Here is a 10,238-nt window from a genome sequence, read left to right on the forward strand (position 1 = left end):
GGATAAAAACTCCCTTTTGGCCCCTTCCAGACACTTTCCCTATTTCTATATTTTTTTTCCCTGTGTAATGATCTGATTGCCAAACTGATAGTTGAAGATAACCTCCTAGTGTTAGTGTTTCCAGTTTTGGTGTATCTCATTCCAAGTTCCAGTTAAACTCAAAACCAGGCTGGAAAAACAAACTTTCTTTCCTACGGAGATGGTTGAATTATTTATCACCAACTTTTTCCGGCTGCAGTTCTGCTAGAACAAGGCTGGCCTAGGCAGCACATTTGATTTCTAGTAGGGGTCACATAAGTGACCTTCCACTTCTAGTTCATGAAGACTGCAGGGTAACAGGAACATAATCAATTGAAAAAACAACCTGCAGCAGAAGGCTAAAATCCTTACAGTAGTCATTAAATGTAGTGTTGGTGCATATGTTTTTCCACTATGGTAGACAGATTCTCATTAGACACATTAGGTAATACACGGCACATACAAGTAATACAGAAAACAGACACCACATGAGTGCTTTATTTATAATTTCAGAAAAAAAATCCTGTTGTTACAAAAGAAATGTAATACTAGAGCACTGGGAGTGTAGATAGTTTGTTCTATTCATACTTGTACACAGAACAATGCAGGAACTTTACCAAGCACAAACCTGATATGTGCCAAGCTTTGTTCTTTAGAGCTGAATTAAGGATGTTTTCAACCAGTCCAAGTTTCCAATTCAGCTCAGCATTAATGACTTCTCATCGTTTTGTTCATCCTTCTTAGGATGGTGTTTTTGTTTTTCTTGGTCCCCTCTTAGATGACAGCTTTCCATCTGCAGTCAAGTGGTAACACTTGGTGTAGCTCACAAGCAATGGAAGCCTGTTCCTACTCCGCTTCCAGTGCACAGTGAGGGGTCACACATCTTAACGTTGCTTTGTTTACTCCAGCAGTGATAAACTTAAATGTGCAGTAAGAGATGGATGCAAATAGAGAAGCTGAGATAGCACACATCCATTTTTGGATAAAAGCCAGTTCTTAAAGCTAAGGAGGGGAAATAGCCAGTTTTCTAGAAGTGAGTTCAGTGGGCAGGCACTTTGGAGATAAACTGTGTATTATGGGTATGTGCTGGTGCGGCTGCCTGTGAGGCATAAAACATGTTTTGAGGCTACTTTGGAGAGACAAGACCACACTGACTCACATAGGTCTTCATGTTAGTAATATACAATTTACAGCTCAGCAATGCGAACTTCAAAAAAAATACCAAGTTCCTCCTCATTTCTGATTAGGTCCCTTTGCTATTTTAGCTCTACAAGCTATGTGTAATTCCAGCTAGACCTACTGTAAGAGGAATGGTGACTCAGCCTCAGTGTGAAATGTCAGAGAGACTGGGAGTAGTTTGATGGACTCAATTGAAAGGTACCTCAGATAGGGAAGTTTCCTGAAGAAGAGCTGTGCAGGTTGGATAGGAAAAAGGGACTGATGAAGGAGGACTGGTAGGTGCAATTTACTGCGTATCATGCTGTTAAGTGTCAAAGCACTTCTTTTGGATAACAAGCAGAATGAAACAAGGCAATTTTTCTTGGCTTTTACTGGAAAAAACCTTTAAAGGTACACAGCTGAAGGAGGCAAAATCATGTGGTAAAAGTCTCTCTGTCAAATAAAATCTGCTTTATTGAGATTCTTCACAAAGTGTTGGAGGAGAGCAAGTGAAGGAAGACAGTTGCTCTGCCCCCACCTTCTCAAAGGTGACAATCCTTTTTTTCTCCTGACCAAGAGAATGAAAAAACAAACTTAATTCCTCCCACTGCTGCGGCCCCTGTGAGTGGAGGGAGGCAGCACTGACCTAATGATATTCACAAGCAGTTGAGACTTACCACCCCCAACCCTGTAGGAGATGCTCCTTGGTGCAGGTGAGGAGACAAAAAAATAAAAGCCATTATTGGTTCCCAGCAGAGCTGATAGCATGCATTGCCATGGAGTACCCATATTCCATTTCCTTGTTCTCCAGAATATTTGAGAGAATAAGACACCTGCTATAAACACAATCACCTCCCTGTCTTCCCTTTCACAAGCTTTAACTTCCCCCGCAAAAACCCTTCACCCCACTTTTGACTGCAACCCTTTATTACTGACTTGCCTCTGAGGACAACACAGTGCATTTGTGATTCCTGCTCTGCTTTGGGCACTAGAGCCTTCTCTGGGCCTTTCCACTTGCACTTTATGAAAAGTGACCCTGTGTTGGAAAAGCTTTTGCCAGAAGGCTGCTCTCTCTATTTGCAGATGCAGGAATACTGAATTAGCTCATGATCTTTAAAACCTGCCTCAGTGGCAGCTTCCCAGGGAGGCTATCATCTCTAAAACATGAATGAACTTTCTTTTTTATCCTTTTCCTTGAGTGTGAAAATATCGCGGATCCTTTTCTGACACATAAGATAGTTTGAGGGAAATGGGGAGTTAGAAAATCATGAAACCAGTTAATTACTTTAAAGCTGGTGTTTTCTTGGATTCTTTCATGCAAATTTTCATCACTAGGTAACACAGCTCAGCCAGATTCAATGTAATGCAGATCCCAGACACAGCAAGCATGAAAATAGTAAATGTGGTTTTCTCAGTGGGCCGAGACACAAAACAATCCACTGTGTTGGGGCAAGGCCAAGCATCACACTTCACCAGGCGAGGCATCTGGTACCCATCATACATGTAATAGAATACATACATGAAGACAGCTTCAAAGACAACCCGGAAGAAGATGCTGCTGGTGTATGTCCACCACAGGGCACCTCGAATGTGAATCTTTTCATTTTTCAACTCTTCAATATCAATTTTCTCACCGTTTCTGAACCGCCTTTTCTTCTCGTGCCTGGTGTAAGCTACGTGCATGGCCACCAGCAGCGCAGGTGTGGAAACGAAGATGAGCTGCAGGGCCCAGAGTCTGATGTGAGAGATGGGGAAGAAGTGATCATAACAAACATTTCTGCATCCAGGCTGAAGTGTGTTGCAGACAAAATCTTGTTGTTCATCCCCCCAGACTCTCTCTGCAGCCACAACCAAGATCATGATACGGAAGATGAACAGGACTGTGAGCCATATCTTCCCGATGCTGGTGGAGTGTTTATTTACACCTCCTAAAACGTTCTGCAGAGATCCCCAGTCCATCCTGTTTTCTGTGCCCTTTTACCTGCAGGATGACATAACACACCAAATGGTCAGTTCTCAAAGGGTGAAGAATCAGCTCTAGACCTTCTGCGAATGAGACGACTTCCTAGTACTCACTCAAGAGCCCTTGGCAAATGCAAGTCACTTTCATTAATGTCACTCATACGTTTACGGATTCAAACAGCTTATTAAACTCTCTCTTTCCATGTTTTTATGATGGGACAAGCATACCTTAACACATTTCTCAACAAGGCTTTGGGCAAGAAATAAGTTACATCTTCAAATACATTTCCTCTGTACATCCTGTATGCCCTCCTTCCCTTTCCTGAGATATTTCCCTTTCTGTGGTTGACTCTCATCGGTGTTTTGTCCCTAAGTGTATCTCCCAAAGCAACAGAAATTATTATCACTGCACAAGTTGAGGCCATATCTACACATGGTAGAGACTTCCCTAGTTTTCATAGGATTTGTTTGCCAATGCCACAAGCCCTAGAAGGCTGGGCTGGTGCTTTCTTTGCCCCACTCCTCCTAGATGCCTCCAGCTAGCCTTCAAGGCTTTCTGCTGTAGCTCAGACATGTCCCTTTCTTGGCAAGCCCTTCATCTCAGAAGTACAGCATTTGATTTTGCCCACACTGCTGAGAAGCCTTGAGCTAGCTCTGTCAGGGCTGTATGCATATACAGCACAAACCAAGGAGAAGATACTGCAGAGCCTGCCCTTCCACATTCATTGCTGTCTCTTCCAGAAAGGAGACAAGCAGAGCCATAGAGCTGGGAGGAAAAAGCCCTCAGCTAAAGAGCGTGTTGATTGTCTAGATGCTATCACACCCAGCAAAATAAATATGAGGTGCAACATCAGGGAAGCTCCCTTTCAGCTTTCCTTTTTTCCTCCTACTCTTGAAAATGAAAATCCACATTCTTTGCCCATTTGAAAATTAAACATAAGTTTTGCTGAAGTTAGAATTCAGTCTCAGGGCTCAGCTTTCACTGATCGCAGCCATTTAGAAACTAACACTGAATTGGAGAAAACACTTTGAAACCAGAGGTGGGAACTTGCATAGCTGGTCCATCACCTCTCAAGGCTGGGGCTCAACTTTGCTGCATGGGAGAGCCACTGGCCTGGGGATAAGAGCTCCATCTCCTCTTGGTGCAGGCTGCGTGCTGTGGGGAGAGCACGGAACCTTGCAACACCACACTGGTCAAAGTTCTCAAAATCTGAGAATTCCCACACAACAGATTAAAAAAAAAAAAAAAAAAAAGTCACAATAACTTCTCTACCCTGGTGTAGTTACAACACAACTAAAGCATTAACGTGCCCCAACAGAGACCCTTGGTACAAGGGCCTAGCTTGTACAGACAAGCCTTGAGGCAAGAGGGAGAGGTCAGATTTACTGTGATGAAGAAAGGGGAAATCGGGTAAGCCAAAAAAAAAAACAGCCCAAAAAAAACCAAAAAAAAACCACCCAGCTTTGAGAAGATGGCTGGAATTCCTTAGACTTCTCATGCTTTGTCTCTACTGAAACTGGCAGCATTCTATGCAAATTTTTACTGTGGCCTTAACTCTAGGCTATGACGAGATACCGGACCCTTTCTGTTAAGAATTTCTTCATATCTGTTGCATAGCCATTAAAATAAAGTCAGTGAAACTTCCACAAGGGGCTAATAAAGACTGAAGGAAGACATTTGTAGTGTCTGTCCTGGTTGGAGGAACAGCCTGGGCTCCAAGTGTGGGCTCACAAAGCAGTTTTGAACCAGTGCTGCAAGTTTTTTGGGGGAGAAAAAAACAAAACAAAACAAACCACAACAAACACAAAAAAGCACGTTTCTCCCTGCTCATCTGCCATCACAGAAACACTGAAATTGGCTGTGGGCACAGAGTGAACCTACTGGGACACGCACCCTGCGAACCAAGGCATTGGGAACCGCTCGAAATCCCCGCTTTGCGGTTTCAAGCCGGACGCTTTGAGGCAGCTCCCAGCCCACCCCTCCCTCCGCAACCAGCTACGCTCCCGCTGAGCTCCCGGGCGGCAAGACCGTGGGGGGGACACGGAGCCCGCAGCGAGCCTTTTGCCGCGGGAAACGCCACGGCCGATTGCAATCGGCTCCTGTCAGCAGACACCGTTTTGGCTTTGAGGCCCGACGGCTCCACCCGGAGGGGGCTGCGCTGCAGAGGCGCTCCGGCTGCCGCCCGTCCCGACCCTCAGCCCCGCAGCCTCGGCCAGTCCCAGCCCAAGCACGGCTGCATCGCCGACAGGCAACCGAATGACAGGGCCACGGCGTGACGACCCCGGCCCCGCAGCACCCCGCTCCGCTACCTGCGGCTGCCCCGATCCCAACCCCGCCGGCGACGCTCCCAGCCCGGGGCTTCCTTCCACCACGCTTTCCCGATCCCGACCCGCTCGGGAGGCGCACAGCCTAACGCCGGTCCCACCGCCCCAGCACACGGGAGCCGCTCAGGCCGCTCACCTGGCACGGCTCGGCGGGGTACCCGGAACGCGACCTGCACGGCGTGCCGCGCTGCTCTGCTCCTCGCTGCGCTGCTCCGCTCCCGGGTCCGGCGGTGCCTGCGGAGCAGCCGGGCACAGCCTCGCCGCCCCAGAGCTCAAGGTCCCTCCCCATTCACCTGCCGCCGCTTTTAACCCGCCCCCCGCCCTCCTCTGATCGCGCCGGGCTCCTCCGGCTGCCCGCGGAGGCGGCGGCGGGGACCCGGGGCGGGGCTGGGGAGTCCGTCCCCACCGAGGGGCTGAGCCGGGGCCGCCGGCGCTGGGCTCCGCTCCGCTGTGCCGGCGGAGCGTGAGCTGCTGCGGACGGAGCGGGGCTCCAAAGCCCCCGCTGCCCCGGGAGGCAGCGCCCTCCTGTTCGTCCGGGACGTCCTTGCCCAGAGCGCTGCCACGGGACGGGCATCGGGCAGGGCGGGCTCGGTAACCTGCAAGTGCAGCCCCGCGCCGCGGTGGATTCCCAAGCGTCAGCACAAAACATGTACCTGGGGGAAATCCAGTCCTGTGGGTCCCTCCAGAACTACCCCTGTGCCGTGTCAGCTCGTGGCAATCGTCACCGTGGGCCAATTCGGTCAACGGTCAGACAAAACGCAGCTCCCAGAGGCTTTCAGTAGCGTGAGACAAGGCTGGAGAAAAAAACCTCTGAGACCTTTAGGTGGCTTCAGTTTGGAAGACAAGGAGCAGATAAGCTAACTTTTAGTTTGATACTAACAATTGAATGATCTTGGTAGCCAGATGTAGAGATAGTGCTGGCAGCAGATAACTAAGGGCAGGATAGAAGACAGTTGTTTTCCGTTTTGAAATATTGTGGGCATTCTTACAGCTGTAAGAAACCTTTCTGGCACTCTTACTAATGTGCACAACCTTGATTTCACTGCTACTGCTCAAAGGAGGAGGCTAAAGTTGTTTTTTGTGAGATAAAATGATCTAGTAGAAAGTATAGAGAGTGAATCAGAGTTACTTGCCATGTGAAAAGTCACCAGGTGTTATTTTTCTGGAGCTTGAGCTCTGTTGACAATTAAAAAAAATAAAATAAAATAAAATAAAATAAAATGGCCTCTTCTAGTTCTATCATCCTTTAAATCTCATATTCAAGGAAAGTTTCTGAGGATGGAGGCCATGGCCAGTCAGGTGCAAATTAGTTGGACCAGCACTGCAGCACTTACCCCGGGCTTAGATTGTGAAGTATACCAGGTATTGCTGGTAGGCTCACACAGTCTGCACTTCACCCAAAACATCCAACGAAGAATGACTTCTATTAAATGATGCTTCATTGCAACACAATAAAGAGTCTTTGCTTTTTAAAACGCTGTGACCAAAAATCCTACCAGAAAAGAACGCTATGTAAAAGAGGGTGTGTAAGAAAGCTAAAAGGTGGTGAAACGCTTCCCATATGACCTGTGACATAATAAAAACTTTTCAAAGTATATGAAGTACAGCTGAAAAATTATGTGTTTCTTTCCATACATTGAAGTAAAGATGTCTCCTGTATATTGCACTTAGTCCTGAGCTTGGTTTTATGAGATATGTCTGGAAGTAGAAATGCTTTCATCAGTAGGGATTTAAATAAAACTTAAGCTTGATCTACTAATTTGTATAGATAACAAGTACAAGGAACTAGAACTTGCGTGTTTATCTGAAAAATGGCAAAGCAAATGTGGTTTTGGTCTCAGAGGTTTAGCAAATGAAATCAGATATCTAAAATCTTTAAATAATCTAAAAAGAAATGTCTGAAAAAATCAACTATGTTTTATAAAATACCCAAGTTTGATAGTAGTAAACGTAAATGCTTGAAAAAAATCCACAGCTCGTGTTGCTCAGTACTGCCACAGCAGTTCTCATTCATGACCAAAAACCCTATGGTAAAGCTGAGTGCTACCTTTATTTTCCTTCATTTTTGTTTGCTTGCTTGTATGTGTGAGGAAGTATGTAGTGCTTTATTTGGGAAGGAAAGGGGACTCTTGGCAAGGAATTCTAACAGTGCACAAACCCAGGGTGCAGGCTTCTTGCCTACGCTTTGCTTCACACCTGGCTAGTTGGCAGTAGGTGCAAGAGCCAAGTATTAACAACTCTGGCATCTGTAAGGGTTCAGCTGCAAGGAAGGGTTATTCTGGTAGCACTGAAGGTAGTGAATGTTACAGAGTGTGTATATACGTTCAAAACATTGGTTTGTGTGGATTGTGAAGTAATGTGAAAACAAAAGCTTCATAAAAATAGGAAAATAAATACTGTTACTTTCTCAACGCAGAAACAGGTTTTAGCTTATTTCAAGACAGCAGAAATCTTGGCATCATCTTCCAGTAATGTTTTACAGCTTTCCAAAAACTGTTTTTGCATCTGTTAATTCAACATCCTCCAGACACCTCCAGAGGTTTTGTCTGCATCTATACTTTTAATAGCCCTTGCTTCATTCTCTGCTTTGTCTAACCATGCTTGACATCACCTGTATCTAGATTATATAAATATTTAATATTTATCCCATACATATCCCAAACTCCATAAGATCCTGGAGTAATTAACTGAATAGCTTAATTAAGTTTGGTGAATACAAACAAACAAACAACACCACATTTAATTTACTGAAAACCTGCTCTTATATAATTTTGTGGGACATTCCTGAGTCCTAGCCATTGGGAGCAATAGCTAATTGTCTTCTCCTGTTCATCTCCTCCATAAACGCATAAACTTCTGTCACATTGCTCAATTATTTTTATTCTGCACTGAAAACCCTAATTTGTTGAATCTGTGCCATGCAGGATCTGTTATATGGCTTTACTACCCTCATCACAACTTTTTTGTGTCTTTTTTCAAGAGCTGTCCAAGTACCTGCACAGTTTATATATCCATGAAGCAATGCCTTCTGTTCCATTCTCCATCATTTTCTAGTCATTCCTATTTACTTGTTTTCATTTTTTTCAGAGACTTCAAAGCAATGAGTTGGCTTTTTCATAGTCACTCCAAGATTCTTTCCTGGGTACATATATGCCCATATACTTGAATGGGTGTACTTTGGGTTAATTTTCTCACTCTATTAGTTTGCCCTAGCAGACACTAAGCTGCCATTTTATTATCTAGTTACACTGGATAAAATCTTCTGCTATTCCTCATGGTTGGGTGTAGTTTTGACTACTTCAAAGTATCACTTTTATAATGTGCTATTCACAAGCATTTTGATTTTTGCTAATTCATATGTGTAGCAACCTCCTTATTCATAATTTTTGCTTAGAATGAGGCTCTTTCAACATCTAGCAGCTTACTTGCTACTCGTCATGCACAACTGCTGTTAATCAACTGGAAACGCAGCTGTAGACTCAGATTGCACTTTGGAAACAGTTTTAATTTCTTTTAGGCTGAGCTAAACGTGTTACACCTGACATTTTTGCACTAACATCAGCAATAAAAGCACCTTCCCAGTTTGACTCAGCATGTGTAACCAGTTTGACTCTGCATTTACTGTTCAAATGCTTGTTTTAGTCATACTGAGACAAAAAATACCTTATTTGTTTAGCCTTTGAGCAAATCATTTTGTCTCCTTTGATATCTTTACACGCATATTAGTGTCTGAAATAGGTACCCAGCCATTATTTTCATATTCACTTTAATTGCCCTCCCAGTCATTAAAAAATAAGCATTTGCATTTTACAGAGCAGTGCCTGAAGCATTGTTGGCAAGGTCTGGCTAATACAAATATGTGGTCTTAGGAGCTCAAATCCGTAAAGCTGTAGCTTCCAGGTTTCCCACACAACACAGAATTCTTAAAGCTTACACAGCCCCCATGTTCAGTACACTCTGCCTTCTCCCTCCCTGCACAGAAAAATGGGTTTGTGTGTCATTTTCAAGGAATATTTTATTTACAAAGAGCAACTTCTATTGTTTGATATAAATACTTTATTTGCTACTTCCTCATCTTTCAGCTTTCTTGCAGTAAAAAGTTAATTTGATAAAAATACCACTGTGGTTAAGTGCTGTAGGAGGAAGGTGAGAGCACGCAAGGCTGGTCTGAGAGTGAAAACAGCGCTCAATGTGCTTTTTAAACCCAACTGAATGTAAGGGATGCAAAGATCTTGGTTGGTGCAGGTCGCTCTTCTCTGGCCACAGGCATTGATCCCATATTCTTTACATTCTCCAAAAGCTTCTTTGACAGACAAAGCTTAAGACCACTGAAAAAAATAAGCCAGTGCAGAAGACATCAACCTTTTTTTTATGTTCGCTGCCCAGCTCAAACAATTCAGGAGGCTTCTGGAGAGGGACACAGCACCTAGTTTACTTCCATTAGTTAGACTGGTCTTCTACCGGACTGTTCCTCAAAATTATTCTCCAAAGTTACTCCACAAAATAGCATGGGCCCTGTCTTTTCTGTAGGTGAATTCTTGGCTGTGCAGAATGGCAAGGAGATTAAACAGGTTTCATAATTTCATCCAGCTATAAAAAAATAATCAACAAAGACAATAGTGTGACACTTTGAAGTGTCAGTATCTTCTTGCTCCCTCGTTTCACTCCCCTGTGGCAACCAGAATTTATTTTGTTAGTGGGTGTTTGCGTTTTCTCCCTAACTCAAACAGATTGGTATGGTTCTCTCAACTTCCCAGATCCTTTGTCCAAGTCCT

General features: G+C 44.4%; 1 protein-coding gene across 1 annotated transcript; it reads right to left on the minus strand.

The window, feature by feature from the left end:
* Positions 1-487: 487 nt before the first annotated feature.
* LOC102084210 (gap junction beta-2 protein) lies at positions 488-5,741 on the minus strand. The gene is made up of 2 exons (XM_021286258.2): positions 5,600-5,741; positions 488-3,157 (listed from the first exon to the last, which is right to left on the minus strand). Exon 2 carries the CDS (start codon positions 3,133-3,135, stop codon positions 2,458-2,460), a length of 678 nt encoding a protein of 225 aa, XP_021141933.1. The 5' UTR covers positions 3,136-3,157; positions 5,600-5,741; the 3' UTR covers positions 488-2,457.
* Between the last annotated feature and the right edge of the window lie 4,497 nt (positions 5,742-10,238).

Source organism: Columba livia, chromosome 1 (assembly GCF_036013475.1).
Source record: "Columba livia isolate bColLiv1 breed racing homer chromosome 1, bColLiv1.pat.W.v2, whole genome shotgun sequence".
NCBI lineage: Eukaryota > Metazoa > Chordata > Aves > Columbiformes > Columbidae > Columba > Columba livia.